At 36.1% G+C, this 17,124-nt stretch overlaps 3 protein-coding genes across 3 annotated transcripts; 1 reads left to right on the forward strand and 2 right to left on the reverse strand.

The window, feature by feature from the left end:
* Positions 1 to 650: 650 nt before the first annotated feature.
* Positions 651 to 13,384, forward strand: LOC111371036. The gene is made up of 29 exons (XM_022992957.1): positions 651 to 1,486; positions 1,837 to 2,251; positions 2,336 to 2,996; positions 3,277 to 3,317; positions 3,728 to 3,796; positions 4,201 to 4,301; positions 4,493 to 4,571; positions 4,881 to 4,979; positions 5,096 to 5,164; positions 5,270 to 5,319; positions 5,418 to 5,499; positions 5,640 to 5,752; positions 5,892 to 6,016; positions 6,328 to 6,404; positions 7,777 to 7,894; positions 8,682 to 8,849; positions 9,004 to 9,244; positions 9,559 to 9,670; positions 9,807 to 9,900; positions 10,181 to 10,221; positions 10,632 to 10,700; positions 11,106 to 11,206; positions 11,398 to 11,476; positions 11,786 to 11,884; positions 12,001 to 12,069; positions 12,175 to 12,224; positions 12,323 to 12,404; positions 12,563 to 12,657; positions 12,797 to 13,384. The coding sequence occupies exons 1-29, from the start codon at positions 1,014 to 1,016 to the stop codon at positions 12,921 to 12,923; spliced, it is 3,999 nt and encodes a 1,332-aa protein (XP_022848725.1). The 5' UTR covers positions 651 to 1,013; the 3' UTR covers positions 12,924 to 13,384.
* On the reverse strand, positions 7,660 to 9,861 carry LOC111371342 (probable pectinesterase 67). The gene is made up of 5 exons (XM_022993264.1): positions 9,783 to 9,861; positions 9,503 to 9,665; positions 9,009 to 9,215; positions 8,658 to 8,905; positions 7,660 to 7,929 (listed from the first exon to the last, which is right to left on the reverse strand). Exons 2-5 carry the CDS (start codon positions 9,623 to 9,625, stop codon positions 7,773 to 7,775), a joined length of 735 nt encoding a protein of 244 aa, XP_022849032.1. The 5' UTR covers positions 9,626 to 9,665; positions 9,783 to 9,861; the 3' UTR covers positions 7,660 to 7,772.
* Positions 13,385 to 14,263: 879 nt separating the features above from the next.
* Positions 14,264 to 16,351, reverse strand: LOC111371037 (probable pectinesterase 67). The gene is made up of 4 exons (XM_022992958.1): positions 16,223 to 16,351; positions 15,707 to 15,907; positions 15,356 to 15,603; positions 14,264 to 14,626 (listed from the first exon to the last, which is right to left on the reverse strand). Exons 1-4 carry the CDS (start codon positions 16,349 to 16,351, stop codon positions 14,470 to 14,472), a joined length of 735 nt encoding a protein of 244 aa, XP_022848726.1. The 3' UTR covers positions 14,264 to 14,469.
* Between the last annotated feature and the right edge of the window lie 773 nt (positions 16,352 to 17,124).

The raw sequence follows: 17,124 nt of genomic DNA on the forward strand, positions 1-17,124 counted from the left end.
CGTAACTGGAGTTAGTTTGTGTTTTTCAGTGTAAGAAATTGCACTATTTGTCCCAAATTTTATTGTTCAAATGGTAAATTAGTTTTCAACCCTTTGAAGAGAAGCACTTTTTCTTTGCGTTTCATTACAATTAGACAAGTCGTATTTGACAATTAAAATTTCTAATTTTCTACTAAACTGTCATGCCATCCACATGCCCAATTTTATGAAGTTAAGTTTTTTTCTACTCGAGTTAATTCTTAGAATTTTGATGTGAGGTAAGTTTCCGGACAGACCCATGCTCACTTGACTAAGCTTTTAAATACTTAAAAGTAGTAATTTCAAGGAATATATTGTTAAAAGTAAGTAAACACATTATGTCCTAAAGAATATAGTAAAAATGAGATTGCATCAGTTTATAAACTTGAAATATTGAAGACCTATTAGCTACTCTTACAATAACTTGGGACCCGTGATGCAATATTCTCTTTTTAATTGAAAATGAAAAGAAAAGCTACTAAAATGAGATCTCACGCTCCATAACTGACGTGCTTCTCACGACCAGATTGATATCAAATTATCAAGAAACGGTTGGCTATTATTTCCCGTGTAAGGCACGCCCATAGTCCGTTAAAGGTCATCAAATTTGCGATATTGTACCAGCTGGGAAAGCGATAATTAATATACGTTACATGGAATAGAGCTAGAGAAACCTCCCAAATCAAGAACCGCCTTACTCAAAAGGGCAGAGAAATGTGAGAGAGAGCTGAATGGTAGCTTCTTGAACTGTAATTGATCCCAAATTTGTCCACTTTCAGCAACAATTGATTGCATATAAACACATGGATTCACATAAAAAAGTTGTTTGCCAAAAGGGTGTAGGGGGAACGGAAAGACAGTGATTCTGTCCTAAATCCATGTCAAAGTATATAAAGAGTGAGAAGTAAAAATGAGGGTTCAAGTAATTTGAAACATTTGGGCACTTGTTTTGGGGCATTCAAGTTTTATTTTTGTTTGGTGTTGAGTTAATTATTATGGAAAATGATGCAAAAGATCCATCAGCAGCATCAGGGGCACCACCACAAGCGGAGGAGCTATTAAAGAAGCTCCAAGAATTAGAAACAGGACATGCCCAGTTAAAGCAAGAGATGTCTAAGCTCACGAGTTCACCACAATCAACTATGCATCAAAATTTCAAGCAGAGGTCCCATTCCATTTCCCCTCAGCGGGTGCCGTGGAGGAGGGCCGGTGGCGGAGATGGTGGCTTAGTGGCGGCGTGGAAGAGAGGGTCGGCATCATTCCGGCACTCATCGCCGTTGCAGCGGGAGAGTAGTAGTAAAGATGTGCATAGTGGCGGTGATTGTGGGGTTGGGCGTTGGGGTGCTGATGGTGGAGGAGGGGGAGGGCCAGCGGCTGTGAAGTTCACAGATAAGCAATATTTGAATATATTGCAGTCAATGGGACAGTCAGTGCATATACTTGATCTGAATGGTCGGATAGTTTACTGGTGAGTCAGTTGAAGTTTTATTGGCTCATTTTCTTGATCTATCTTGCATGTGGTTATACTGACAGTTTTTGTTTGGGCTTTCTTATACTGACCGCATTTATTACACGCTTTGATATGTAGTATTATATATTATTGGACAATATAATGGACAAGACATTAGTTTTATTTGAGCATTGTCTAGTCCACTTTATCAATACATAGTTGCAATATTGGCATTGTACACTAATAATAATAATAATAATAATCAAAATTAGGAACTTTTGTTTTGATAAATGCAAGGTAAGATTCAACTCCCTTTATGGGAAATGTTATTCTGTATTAGCCAATTTGGTTATAGTTTCTGTTGCCAGGAACAGAAGTGCTGAAAATATTTATGGATATTCAGCTTCCGAGGCTTTAGGGAAAGACATCCTTGAGCTGGTAACAGATGACCAAGACTTTGCTGTGGGAAGAAATATAATGTGTCGTGTAATGACGGGGGAGAGTTGGACAGGGCAGTTTCCTGTTAAGCACAAGAGAGGCGAGAGGTTTTCAGTTATTGCAACAGATACCCCTTTATATGATGATGATGGCTCTTTGGTCGGGATTATATGCGTCTCCTGTGATTCAAGACCTTTCCTAGAAGCGAAAGCAGTAACATCTGCGCCTAAGCCGGTGGAAACTAGTTCAATATTTAGCAGGCCAAGACTTTTTGCTTCAGCCAAACTTGGACTTGATCCTCAGCAGCCTCTGCAAGCTGCAATTTCCTCCAAAATATCAAATTTGGTTAGTCTTGCACTTTCTCGATTACATTACGAATGATTACAATAATTTCTTAGCATATGTTGACTTCTGCAAATCATTAAATAGGCTTCCAAAGTCAGCGACAAAGTTAAGTCGAAAATAAGATCTGGAGAGAACATTTTGGATCTTGATATCGGAAGTGGAGATAGTCATCACTCTGATAATGATTTCTCAGATGCTGCTCTCTCTGACCATAGGGAAGATGCAGCTTCAAGTGGAGCCAGTACGCCAAGAGATGCACATCCATCTCCTTTTGGTGTGTTCTCTGGGGTTAGTTATGAGGAGCGCTCACCTGTTAATCCATCAAGAGATTCTGGTGATGAGAGTGAAGGTAAAACTGGTATCTCTAAGATCATTACCCCGAAAGCTGAAGCTTGGATCGGTAAGAAAGGTTTGGCATGGCCATGGAAAGGAAATGAACGAGATGGATCAGAAACAAAGACATGTCATCCTGTCTGCCCGTGGTTGCACAATGACCAGGACAACGAATTGGGTCAGCCGAAGAGTTCACCAAAGTCAGAAAATCAGGTTGCTGAAAATCGCTGGACTGCCCATAGTGAGGCTTCAGGATCTTGGTCCTCGCCGTTCAATGTTAACAGCACAAGCACGGTTAGCAGTGGTGGTAGTACTAGCAGTACTACTGTTAATAAAATTGATACCGTATCTGACTGCTTAGATTATGAAATCTTGTGGGAGGACTTGACAATTGGAGAACAGATTGGTCAAGGTAAGTGCATTCTGTCATTGCAGGTGGTTATTGCCAAGTATTAGTTTTCTTAGTTATTGCAGTTATTCTTTCCCTTAAATACCCATGGATCCTATGATGTTAGGGAAAGGGGTTGCATCTTTAATAAATTATGGATGTGAATTTGCCAGAGTACCGACCAATTAGGCAGCAAAATTTTTGTTAATATTTCATGTTTTGTAGTTGAAATTTCACTACGGGTCTTTATTATGCCCCCTTTTAATTCCTCTGTACCTCTTACCTTTATATTATGTGGATGCAGGTTCTTGTGGAACTGTATATCATGCTCTGTGGTATGGATCCGTATGTTCTTTGTCTCTCTTCTTAGCCACGTTTAGAATACTCACTTTTTTATTTGAATCGAAGTTTGTTATTATGATAGTCACTCTTTCAAGTACCAAGCTCCAAATATAATTAATGATTAGGAACTGCCAAGCATAGAATTGTACAATGCTTCATTAGATTTCCCTCCAGACCTTTGTACTTTCTATGGAAATTTAAGCATATACTCCGTCTGGGTAAATTTTATAAGTTTTGTATAGAAAATAGCCTAAGAATTGACTTGCTCACATCACCATGATTGTTCTTTTCCTTTACTGCTAATATTTCAGTTCTGTGAAAGACTTTACAAATGAAAAAGTAATATAAGAATATATATAAAGTTATGGACGTGCTAGTTTTCATCTTTAATTAAATGAATGTCTATTATGCAGGATGTTGCTGTCAAGGTATTTTCCAGACAAGAATATTCTGATGATGTAATATTTTCCTTCAGACAGGAGGTGAGTATGTCATTTTTAGTTTGTTTTCGATTCTTTCTTTGTGCTATATAACTGCAACTATTCTTCATAGAATGTCTAGGAAAATTACTTGAAACCCTGCCTCAAAACAAGCTATGTATTCTGAGTTGCCCAATATTCTTATCTTGAGATAGGATCTTTTCGTGACAGTAAATAGGTTCTAATCAAGTGGCTTCTGCTGCCTGACCATAGATTGGTTTCGCACTGAGAAATGTTCCTTCAGATTGAGTTGTTCACTTGAACCATGTTTTGAGTGTCCAAAACTCTAAAGATGATGCAGTTTTTGACTTGTCTTAGTAACAAAAGCCCATAAGGGAAGAAAATAATTAGAAAAACCGAGAATAAAACTTTTGCCAATCTGCTTAAAGTTTTCTTTGTCTTTGAAGGTGTCACTTATGAAAAGACTTCGACATCCAAATATTCTGCTCTTCATGGGTGCTGTTACTTCCCCTCAACGTCTCTGTATTGTTACAGAGTTTCTACCTCGGTATTACCTCAATTTTCGCGCCTTCCTCTCCTTTTTCTTTTCTACTTTTATCCCTAGAATCACTGTCGTGTATTCTTTACATCTTCTGCATATATCAGTATACTATTTTATTCTCTGTATCTCTATTATTTTGGGCTGTTCCATTAGCAGAGTGATTTATATACAAGTTTCCACCTTTCCATTTGATGCAGTGGAAGTTTGTTCCGGTTATTACAGAGGCATGCATCAAAATTCGATTGGAGGCGACACATTCACATGGCTTTGGATATTGTAAGTATCTTGAAGAGTTTGGAATACATGTGGGATATCAGTCAATTCAAATTTAACCATACCTTATTTACAGTGAAGGCACAAGATGTGTTGTGTCTCAGAATTTCTTTTTTGCTTTTAGTAGGCTCTCTGTGCATGTGGGTACAGATTATAATTAGGACTAGATAGCACAATAAACAAGATTTTTGCTTATTTTTCTAATCATACCCTCCAAATATACCAGTATGTTTAACATTTTCTAAAGATCACTGCGCATTCTTGGGTGTTTCTTTTCATGGTATAAATTTTGGACTGGCTATATTTCCACAGGCACGAGGCATGAATTATCTTCATCGTTGCAATCCACCTATTGTTCATCGTGATTTAAAGTCATCCAATCTTCTCGTCGACAGGAACTGGAATGTGAAGGTCTGCCCTGGGTTCTTCAGAATACGCTGCTTAATCTCGTCTCTTATTTCCTAAATTTGCTTCGCATGTGCTTTAGAAACTCCATGAGAGGAAGACTGATACATCCTCTTCAACAGGTTGGTGATTTTGGTCTCTCACGGCTTAAACATGAAACTTATTTGACAACAAAGACGGGGAAAGGAACGGTATTTAACCGGCACTGGACACTTCTCTTCGTGGCTGCACCAGTACAATACATTCTAAATTTATTAAATTAATAGCTTGTTGAGAACTTATTCTTGCTTATGCAGCCTCAATGGATGGCTCCAGAAGTTCTTCGTAGTGAACCCTCAGATGAGAAGTATGCTTAGTGACGTGTGATGTTAAATATTGTTATAAATGAACCTCTGTCGAAAACAAACGAATCTGATTCTTGACATTGTTTCTTGGAATAACTAGGGCTGATGTGTACAGCTTTGGTGTAATACTATGGGAGCTCGTTACCCAGAAGATTCCTTGGGATAACCTCAACTCAATACAGGTATTGGTAATTTTTCTGAAAATTTATTGCTTCAACAACATTCTCATTTGCTTCGTGAAGCGGGTCAAATGAGTGCGATCAGTCTCGATTATGAAAGAAACTTGAAGTCACATACAGTAATTTTTTTGCATGTTGACCAGCGTCATTGGATTCTACAGGTAATTGGAGCTGTAGGGTTTATGAACCAACGGCTAGAGATTCCAAAGGACGTTGATCCACAATGGGCTTCTATCATCGAGAGCTGCTGGCAAAGGTATTTCTCTAGTTTCTGATTGCTGTCCAATTGTTTTCATTATCTGCATACAGATGACTTACAATATAATATAGCTAATTTTCTTTTCTCTAGCATTCTTTAGTCTAGCTAATTTTCAAATTATCTGTATTGAGACCAGTGATCCACAGTACCGGCCGTCGTTCCAAGAACTAGTGGAAAAGCTTAAAGATCTGCAAAGACAATATGTCATTCAATTTCAAGCGGGTCGTAGCGTTGCTGGAGATAGTGGTAAAAAAGAGCTGTAAACACAAATGGCATGTTTAGTAAGCTGGCTGGGCCGTATTCAACATCATTGAAGAAGTTAAAATTTTGTGTAGTACCATGTTACTGTCTAATGTTGTGTACTAGACATGTCCCAAATGTGCATAATTATGCTTGATTTTTGCTCATAACATTGCCGGTAGCATATACACTTTAACATCGTCATCGATGTTTTGCATCTGGTGTTGGCAAGATGGCTGTTGAAGCTTGCGCTGAATTGCTTCTGGAGTTGAGACGAAACATATAGAGGCTGAGGCCAACTCAGGATTGTTATTTTAAGGATTAAAATGTAGATTCATTTACGAGTGTCTCCGGTGGAAGGTCTCTCATTTGTTTACATCAGGAACTCCCGATCACTGATGCATCTGCTGTAAGATAAACATCTGATTTTGTAACACCTTGAATTCTAGCAACTCGATGTGTTATCAAACCGGAATTTATTGAAGTGCTTAAAACGAATAATTTTAATATAGCGAAATCCAATAAAAATTATCTTTTTTTCTTATCTATTATACATGATAAATTATAAGCTATTAAAAGAGTCTGAAATTGCCATAGTAATTGAGTCTAAATTGAAAACTAATATTATTAGTTAAGCAGTTTTCATTTTTTACTCTAACTTGAGTTTACGTTATCAAACCGGAATTTATTGAAGTGCTTAAAACGAATAATTTTAATATAGCGAAATCCAATAAAAATTATCTTTTTTTCTTATCTATTATACATGATAAATTATAAGCTATTAAAAGAGTCTGAAATTGCCATAGTAATTGAGTCTAAATTGAAAACTAATATTATTAGTTAAGCAGTTTTCATTTTTTACTCTAACTTGAGTTTAACTTATCCAAAATTATATTTTCCTTGAGCACGTAATCGACAATTTATTATGGGCTTTGAAATGAGCAAGAGGGTAGTTATAGCTCATTCAAAAATTAACTATCCGGCCCAGATATATAAAAGTGTAAAATTTAATATTTTTATTCTTTTTCTACTTTGATCGATCAACTATTAAGAAAAATCATATAAATCTAGTTAATTGTTCGGCATAACAAATTGACATGACTAGACATATCATTTCTATCGATTGGCAACTAGATTATATGCAACACCAAAAAAAAAAAAAAAAAATTCGGGTTCTACAACTCATTTCTCCATTCAGTGATCAGTGTGCTATGCTGCCAGTATACGTGTTACTGAGATCATTGGTGGATTGATAATGCTAACAATTCAAACATAGCGGTTTTACACGCGTTTTTGTCTTAGGAAAGGAGATATGAAGGAAAGATATGCAGTGCTTAAATTAACCTTGATGCTTCTGTCTTGGGGAAGGAGTTATTAAGAGAAGTTTTAGGATTTAATTCTATAATCATTTGCCAGAAATGATGAGTTTTGTTTGCTGAGATCACGATCAAGAGTCAACTTGACAAGTGATGACTCCTCATGCTTATTCTGTATTAAAAAGAAAAGAAGTTTAAATGTTGTCTGTTTATATTGATAATTCATATTAATACGATAAAGGGGGGATTGTATAGTACTTGACAAAATCAAAGTTTATATTATTTAGTTATGTCTAATATTGCACACCAAACTTAGCTTTTTGTGTACAAGTAGAAGATGGATTCACTGTTTACATGATCAGTAGCTTTTCTATACAGTAATTTATACACTAACTTCTAGGCATGGATAAATTTACAGCTAGAGGTGCCCTTTCTGTCTGAAGTGTAAAGATGCACCTGCACTAGAAAAACCATTCTGGTAGCCATTCCTTGCCTTTGATGAAATTTAGAGAGAGGAATGGAGCTGCTTCTTTATCAGTGAGTTGTTTTGACCAAGTTGCGCGGTTTGTTGAAGCAGATCCAGGTCCATGACATTTATACTCGGCTTGGTGTAAGTTTCTGTTTCAAGGTACAACATTAATTGCATTAGAATTTCCCCTTGAGTAATATTTTTATCCTATGATAATTGTCAGCCACGTCATGTTTGATCTAATTGAGCCAGTAATTAAGATAAAATTTATTGGGATTTGATATTGCTTAAGCGTCCCTGAATGTGATCTTTGAGATATCTATGTTCAATTATTAGTAAAGAATAGGAAATTGAAGAGGATATAATGTATAGGATTAAAGCAGGTTAAGATGAAATGAAGAAGTACTACGAGAATTCTATGTGATATGAAAGATTATTCCAGTTCTATAGAACAGTGATTATACTTGCTATGCTTTATGTTCTAGGTGTTGGGCTAGTAAAAGACAAATCAACTGTACGGTGAATGTAGAGTAATTGCTATAAGGGATGTATGATCATACTAAAATGGATAAGATAATAAAAATAAGAAGATATGTCCACAAGTGGAAGGGAAATATAGAGAAGGGTAACTTGTATGGTTTTGTAGATCTAAGGAGTCTCGTGTTCATAATCTCGTTAATACAAGTTAGAAGAGGAAGGGATAGAGCGAATTAACGTGTTCTCTTGTACTTGCAAAGGACTTAATTGCATTAGATCTTTTAGTAGATTGCCCAACGAATCAAATGTAGTGAAGTAGGATGATTTACGTAGGCTTAATCTTGTGAATTTTTGAACTAAAGAAGAAACTGATATTTGTTTCTGAGAACCAGTTTCTTACCCTGTACTGCCCGAATGACTCCAGTTTGTCCAGCCTTGAGGTATGACTGTCCGAGAAAAGTAGGTGTTTGCAAAAACTACCCTGGAATATGCTCCATTAGCTCTACCCAAGTACACATCACCGATGCCATAGACCTTCCCCTTGACGAAGACAAAGCCACTGTTTTCCTTGGTGCTTTGCCTGCTATGTGCTGTGATAGATCCTTGGATTTCATGTCTCTTATTAGCAATCACAAAAATTTCGCACTCCTGCATCCATACGTAAACAATAAAACCTTGATCAGAAAAACAATTGGCAAAAATTGCTCGTTTCTTCATGTATGTTTCTTAAGAATTGATACAATTAGCTCACATGATATATCGATTGCCCATGACCAAAGATGAAATCTATGGAGCCCTGAATGTAACAGTTGTGATAGTAGTGTCTGCCCTTAGAGTCAAAGAGTGTGTTATGGCTGCTGAAAAATCCACAATGGTAGAAGGCAGCCTTGTCTCCTCCTACAAATGCTGCTACAGACTGGTTTTGAGATGTATAAGCAATGCCAGTGGGAGCCTCATTCTGTCAAACCATATGAATTATCTAAGTGGGTGAATTCTTGTTAATACATTACTGACATGTTTGGTATGTTGTACCGAAAAGGATTGGACAAGATATTGCTTTACATGAGAATTATGCCAAGTATATTGTCTATTTATGAAAATTCTGGACATGAATCTGAGTTGCACGTGGGGTGTTTAAACACAAGCAATTAAGCTTTGAGATAAGGTGATTCTTCATGTATCCAAAAATGAGAATTGACACTTCTTAGGGAAAGAAAACATGTTAAGGCGATACAAAAACCGTACCTTGAAACTAATGCCGTAGGCAACAAAATGTGGTGCTTCACATTTGAACGTGGCAGATCGATAGCTGTCCTCAGAGTTCTCCGACCAGACGATTGTTGTCCGGCCTCTTCCCTTGCCTCTCATGAATATGTAGGGCTTGTTTCGTGGTATGTGCACCTTTTCTCTGCAGTAAGGTTAATGGGATTCAGCCAATTGTCTTGATGGTCGAAATCCGCGTCATCAAAGGATTATTTCTAAGAAAAATTCTAGTAATGATTTGAACAAACTTGAAGAAAATAACCTGTAAACTCCTTTACTGATATAGATGATGATCCAATTAAAAATTGATACCGTATCTGACTGCTTAGATTATGAAATCTTGTGGGAGGACTTGACAATTGGAGAACAGATTGGTCAAGGTAAGTGCATTCTGTCATTGCAGGTGGTTATTGCCAAGTATTAGTTTTCTTAGTTATTGCAGTTATTCTTTCCCTTAAATACCCATGGATCCTATGATGTTAGGGAAAGGGGTTGCATCTTTAATAAATTATGGATGTGAATTTGCCAGAGTACCGACCAATTAGGCAGCAAAATTTTTGTTAATATTTCATGTTTTGTAGTTGAAATTTCACTACGGGTCTTTATTATGCCCCCTTTTAATTCCTCTGTACCTCTTACCTTTATATTATGTGGATGCAGGTTCTTGTGGAACTGTATATCATGCTCTGTGGTATGGATCCGTATGTTCTTTGTCTCTCTTCTTAGCCACGTTTAGAATACTCACTTTTTTATTCGAATCGAAGTTTGTTATTATGATAGTCACTCTTTCAAGTACCAAGCTCCAAATATAATTAATGATTAGGAACTGCCAAGCATAGAATTGTACAATGCTTCATTAGATTTCCCTCCAGACCTTTGTACTTTCTATGGAAATTTAAGCATATACTCCGTCTGGGTAAATTTTATAAGTTTTGTATAGAAAATAGCCTAAGAATTGACTTGCTCACATCACCATGATTGTTCTTTTCCTTTACTGCTAATATTTCAGTTCTGTGAAAGACTTTACAAATGAAAAAGTAATATAAGAATATATATAAAGTTATGGACGTGCTAGTTTTCATCTTTAATTAAATGAATGTCTATTATGCAGGATGTTGCTGTCAAGGTATTTTCCAGACAAGAATATTCTGATGATGTAATATTTTCCTTCAGACAGGAGGTGAGTATGTCATTTTTAGTTTGTTTTCAATTCTTTCTTTGTGCTATATAACTGCAACTATTCTTCATAGAATGTCTAGGAAAATTACTTGAAACCCTGCCTCAAAACAAGCTATGTATTCTGAGTTGCCCAATATTCTTAATCTTGAGATAGGATCTTTTCGTGACAGTAAATAGGTTCTAATCAAGTGGCTTCTGCTGCCTGACCATAGATTGGTTTCGCACTGAGAAATGTTCCTTCAGATTGAGTTGTTCACTTGAACCATGTTTTGAGTGTCCAAAACTCTAAAGATGATGCAGTTTTTGACTTGTCTTAGTAACAAAAGCCCATAAGGGAAGAAAATAATTAGAAAAACCGAGAATAAAACTTTTGCCAATCTGCTTAAAGTTTTCTTTGTCTTTGAAGGTGTCACTTATGAAAAGACTTCGACATCCAAATATTCTGCTCTTCATGGGTGCTGTTACTTCCCCTCAACGTCTCTGTATTGTTACAGAGTTTCTACCTCGGTATTACCTCAATTTTCGCGCCTTCCTCTCCTTTTTCTTTTCTACTTTTATCCCTAGAATCACTGTCGTGTATTCTTTACATCTTCTGCATATATCAGTATACTATTTTATTCTCTGTATCTCTATTATTTTGGGCTGTTCCATTAGCAGAGTGATTTATATACAAGTTTCCACCTTTCCATTTGATGCAGTGGAAGTTTGTTCCGGTTATTACAGAGGCATGCATCAAAATTCGATTGGAGGCGACACATTCACATGGCTTTGGATATTGTAAGTATCTTGAAGAGTTTGGAATACATGTGGGATATCAGTCAATTCAAATTTAACCATACCTTATTTACAGTGAAGGCACAAGATGTGTTGTGTCTCAGAATTTCTTTTTTGCTTTTAGTAGGCTCTCTGTGCATGTGGGTACAGATTATAATTAGGACTAGATAGCACAATAAACAAGATTTTTGCTTATTTTTCTAATCATACCCTCCAAATATACCAGTATGTTTAACATTTTCTAAAGATCACTGCGCATTCTTGGGTGTTTCTTTTCATGGTATAAATTTTGGACTGGCTATATTTCCACAGGCACGAGGCATGAATTATCTTCATCGTTGCAATCCACCTATTGTTCATCGTGATTTAAAGTCATCCAATCTTCTCGTCGACAGGAACTGGAATGTGAAGGTCTGCCCTGGGTTCTTCAGAATACGCTGCTTAATCTCGTCTCTTATTTCCTAAATTTGCTTCGCATGTGCTTTAGAAACTCCATGAGAGGAAGACTGATACATCCTCTTCAACAGGTTGGTGATTTTGGTCTCTCACGGCTTAAACATGAAACTTATTTGACAACAAAGACGGGGAAAGGAACGGTATTTAACCGGCACTGGACACTTCTCTTCGTGGCTGCACCAGTACAATACATTCTAAATTTATTAAATTAATAGCTTGTTGAGAACTTATTCTTGCTTATGCAGCCTCAATGGATGGCTCCAGAAGTTCTTCGTAGTGAACCCTCAGATGAGAAGTATGCTTAGTGACGTGTGATGTTAAATATTGTTATAAATGAACCTCTGTCGAAAACAAACGAATCTGATTCTTGACATTGTTTCTTGGAATAACTAGGGCTGATGTGTACAGCTTTGGTGTAATACTATGGGAGCTCGTTACCCAGAAGATTCCTTGGGATAACCTCAACTCAATACAGGTATTGGTAATTTTTCTGAAAATTTATTGCTTCAACAACATTCTCATTTGCTTCGTGAAGCGGGTCAAATGAGTGCGATCAGTCTCGATTATGAAAGAAACTTGAAGTCACATACAGTAATTTTTTTGCATGTTGACCAGCGTCATTGGATTCTACAGGTAATTGGAGCTGTAGGGTTTATGAACCAACGGCTAGAGATTCCAAAGGACGTTGATCCACAATGGGCTTCTATCATCGAGAGCTGCTGGCAAAGGTATTTCTCTAGTTTCTGATTGCTGTCCAATTGTTTTCATTATCTGCATACAGATGACTTACAATATAATATAGCTAATTTTCTTTTCTCTAGCATTCTTTAGTCTAGCTAATTTTCAAATTATCTGTATTGAGACCAGTGATCCACAGTACCGGCCGTCGTTCCAAGAACTAGTGGAAAAGCTTAAAGATCTGCAAAGACAATATGTCATTCAATTTCAAGCGGGTCGTAGCGTTGCTGGAGATAGTGGTAAAAAAGAGCTGTAAACACAAATGGCATGTTTAGTAAGCTGGCTGGGCCGTATTCAACATCATTGAAGAAGTTAAAATTTTGTGTAGTACTATGTTACTGTCTAATGTTGTGTACTAGACATGTCCCAAATGTGCATAATTATGCTTGATTTTTGCTCATAACATTGCCGGTAGCATATACACTTTAACATCGTCATCGATGTTTTGCATCTGGTGTTGGCAAGATGGCTGTTGAAGCTTGCGCTGAATTGCTTCTGGAGTTGAGACGAAACATATAGAGGCTGAGGCCAACTCAGGATTGTTATTTTAAGGATTAAAATGTAGATTCATTTACGAGTGTCTCCGGTGGAAGGTCTCTCATTTGTTTACATCAGGAACTCCCGATCACTGATGCATCTGCTGTAAGATAAACATCTGATTTTGTAACACCTTGAATTCTAGCAACTCGATGCGTTATCAAACCGGAATTTATTGAAGTGCTTAAAACGAATAATTTTAATATAGCGAAATCCAATAAAAATTATCTTTTTTTCTTATCTATTATACATGATAAATTATAAGCTATTAAAAGAGTCTGAAATTGCCATAGTAATTGAGTCTAAATTGAAAACTAATATTATTAGTTAAGCAGTTTTCATTTTTTACTCTAACTTGAGTTTAACTTATCCAAAATTATATTTTCCTTGAGCAACGTAATCGACAATTTATTATGGGCTTTGAAATGAGCAATAGGGTAGTTATAGCTCATTCAAAAATTAACTATCCGGCCCAGATATATAAAAGTGTAAAATTTAATATTTTTATTCTTTTTCTACTTTGATCGATCAACTATTAAGAAAAATCATATAAATCTAGTTAATTGTTCGGCATAACAAATTGACATGACTAGACATATCATTTCTATCGATTGGCAACTAGATTATATGCAACACCAAAAAAAAAAAAAAAAAATTCGGGTTCTACAACTCATTTCTCCATTCAGTGATCAGTGTGCTATGCTGCCAGTATACGTGTTACTGAGATCATTGGTGGATTGATAATGCTAACAATTCAAACATAGCGGTTTTACACGCGTTTTTGTCTTAGGAAAGGAGATATGAAGGAAAGATATGCAGTGCTTAAATTAACCTTGATGCTTCTGTCTTGGGGAAGGAGATATTAAGAGAAGTTTTAGGATTTAATTCTATAATCATTTGCCAGAAATGATGAGTTTTGTTTGCTGAGATCACGATCAAGAGTCAACTTGACAAGTGATGACTCCTCATGCTTATTCTGTATTAAAAAGAAAAGAAGTTTAAATGTTGTCTGTTTATATTGATAATTCATATTAATACGATAAAGGGGGGATTGTATAGTACTTGACAAAATCAAAGTTTATATTATTTAGTTATGTCTAATATTGCACACCAAACTTAGCTTTTTGTGTACAAGTAGAAGATGGATTCACGGTTTACATGATCAGTAGCTTTTCTATACAGTAATATATACACTAACTTGTAGGCATGGATAAATTTACAGCTAGAGGTGCCCTTTCTGTCTGAAGTCTAAAGATGCACCTGCACTAGAAAAACCATGCTGGTAGCCATTCCTTGCCTTTGATGAAATCTAGAGAGAGGAATGGAGCTGCTTCTTTATCAGTGAGTTGTTTTGACCAAGTTGCGCGGTTTGTTGAAGCAGATCCAGGTCCATGACATTTATACTCGGCTTGGTGTAAGTTTCTGTTTCAAGGTACAACATTAATTGCATTAGAATTTCCCCTTGAGTAATATTTTTATCCTATGATAATTGTCAGCCACGTCATGTTTGATCTAGTTGAGCCAGTAATTAAGATAAAATTTATTGGGATTTGATATTGCTTAAGCGTCCCTGAATGTGATTTTTGAGATATCTATGTTCAATTATTATTAAAGAATAGGAAATTGAAGAGGATATAATGTATAGGATTAAAGCAGGTTAAGATGAAATGAAGAAGTACTACGAGAATTCTATGTGATATGAAAGATCATTCCAGTTCTATAGAACAGTGATTATACTTGCTATGCTTTATGCTTCTAGGTGTTGGGCTAGTAAAAGACAAATCAACTGTACGGTGAACGTAGAGTAATTGCTATAAGGGATGTATGATCATACTAAAATGGATAAGATAATAAAAATAAGAAGATATGTCCACAAGCGGAAGGGAAATACAGAGAAGGGTAACTTGTATGGTTTTGTAGATCTAAGGAGTCTCGTGTTCATAATCTCGTTAATACAAGTTAGAAGAGGAAGGGATAGAGCAAATTAACGTGTTCTCTTGTACTTGCAAAGGACTTAGTTGCATTAGATCTTTTAGTAGATTGCTCAACGAATCAAATGTAGTGAAGTAGGATGATTTACGTAGGCTTATTCTTGTGAATTTTTGAACTAAAGAAGAAACTGATATTTGTTTCTGAGAACCAGTTTCTTACCCTGTACTGCCCGAATGACTCCAGTTTGTCCAGCCTTGAGGTATGACTGTCCGAGAAAAGTAGGTGTTTGCAAAAACTACCCTGGAATATGCTCCATTAGCTCTACCCAAGTACACATCACCGATGCCATAGACCTTCCCCTTGACGAAGACAAAGCCACTGTTTTCCTTGGTGCTTTGCCTGCTATGTGCTGTGATAGATCCTTGGATTTCATGTCTCTTGTTAGCAATCACAAAAATTTCGCACTCCTGCATCCATACGTAAACAATAAAACCTTGATCAGAAAAACAATTGGTAAAAATTGCTCGTTTCTTCATGTATGTTTCTTAAGAATTGATACAATTAGCTCACATGATATATCGATTGCCCACGACCAAAGATGAAATCTATGGAGCCCTGAATGTAACAGTTGTGATAGTAGTGTCTGCCCTTAGAGTCAAAGAGAGTGTTATGGCTGCTGAAAAATCCACAATGGTAGAAGGCAGCCTTGTCTCCTCCTACAAATGCTGCTACAGACTGGTTTTGAGANAAAAAAATGGTTCTTAAGGTTTCCTATATTGGAGGGCCCTCCAACAATTATGTGTGGTGGTCATGGGTGCCCTTTATCCCACTGTGCTATGTTGGTTTCAATGGTGCATAATAGAAATTAAAGAAAAAACGTACACTTGTTGATGTTAAAATCTCTTCAACTCTTCAAATTGTAAAATCTTACGATATTTCATTGTGAGTTAGTCAATGATGCACTTACTAGACTACACATATAAGCGGTGGTCCGACAGTCGTATCAATTTTACGAAGAATATAAAGCATTTTATTTTGATGTTTAAATTACTACAAACAATCCAACACTTTTTAACGCGACTTAACCCATAGAATTCGATCCTTTAACTCTAAAACATATGTTCCATCATCGAGAACAAGGCAACAAACATCAGCCGAAAATGGATCTTCCACTTGTTTGTTAACATTCCATCCTATTGCTGGGTTTGCGTTCATTAAATGCAATTCGCTCCAAAAAGGAGGTTGGTGCTGTTTCTGCAATTGATTCAATAACTTCCTTTACCATTTGCCCCAATTTACGAGCAATCTAATGAAAAAATTTAACGATTGGTTCTCAACTTGTTTAGGTGACAAGTTAGTATCTGATATCTCATTATAGTTGCACAATAATACTAATGATCGAAATTAACCCTTGATGAAAGGCTTTCATTGGTACTTTCTTTCTCATTCAATTCGAAAAATCAAGATAATATGGGCAATTGGTTTATTTAATTGGAAAAATCAGGAATAGCCTAAATCGGATCTTAAAAAATTGGGATGAAGTTTGGACAATTGTTCGATTCAACTGCAAAAATTAGGAAATAATCAGAGCACAAAAGGTTGCGATAAAATTCAGACGATCAACTGAAACTAAGGTTATAAGTTATAACCTAACATGGGATGAGTAATTTTGGCAGTCATAAAATTTTTACCCTTTTCAATTTGAAGCCAAGGTTGGTTTATTAATATAGCTTCTTCTATTAACGAGGATTAATTGTTGGGAAGAACGTATAGTTATAAAGGTTTCAAGATATACTTTCAAAATAAGAAACTTAAGAAAAGGTTCAAAAAGAAATGCATTTTTGAATAGTGTTTTGATCCTATTTCAATCACATATTTTTTAATAAAACAATATTACATGTAATCCCAATTTTTTTTATAAAAAAAATAAGGAAAAATTTCACAACTAAGAGGTTAAATATAACCAATTTCAAAACTAAGAACAAAGC

Source organism: Olea europaea, chromosome 22 (genome assembly GCF_002742605.1).
Source record: "Olea europaea var. sylvestris chromosome 22, O_europaea_v1, whole genome shotgun sequence".
Lineage (NCBI taxonomy): Eukaryota > Viridiplantae > Streptophyta > Magnoliopsida > Lamiales > Oleaceae > Olea > Olea europaea.

Bases quoted from the DNA above. Each gene is read 5' to 3' on its own strand.
- LOC111371036 (XM_022992957.1), top strand. From the start codon at position 1,014: ATGGAAAATGATGCAAAAGATCCATCAGCAGCATCAGGGGCACCACCA. The intron at 7,895-8,681 runs GTCCATGACATT...GAATGACTCCAG, and splicing joins GTTTGTTGAAGCAGATCCAG to TTTGTCCAGCCTTGAGGTAT. The intron at 12,070-12,174 runs GTATTTAACCGG...TTGCTTATGCAG, and splicing joins CAAAGACGGGGAAAGGAACG to CCTCAATGGATGGCTCCAGA.
- LOC111371342 (XM_022993264.1), bottom strand. From the start codon at position 9,625: ATGAGAGGCAAGGGAAGAGGCCGGACAACAATCGTCTGGTCGGAGAAC. The intron at 9,216-9,502 runs GTACGGTTTTTG...ATGGTTTGACAG, and splicing joins CCTACGGCATTAGTTTCAAG to AATGAGGCTCCCACTGGCAT. The intron at 8,906-9,008 runs GTGAGCTAATTG...GTATGGATGCAG, and splicing joins ATGGGCAATCGATATATCAT to GAGTGCGAAATTTTTGTGAT.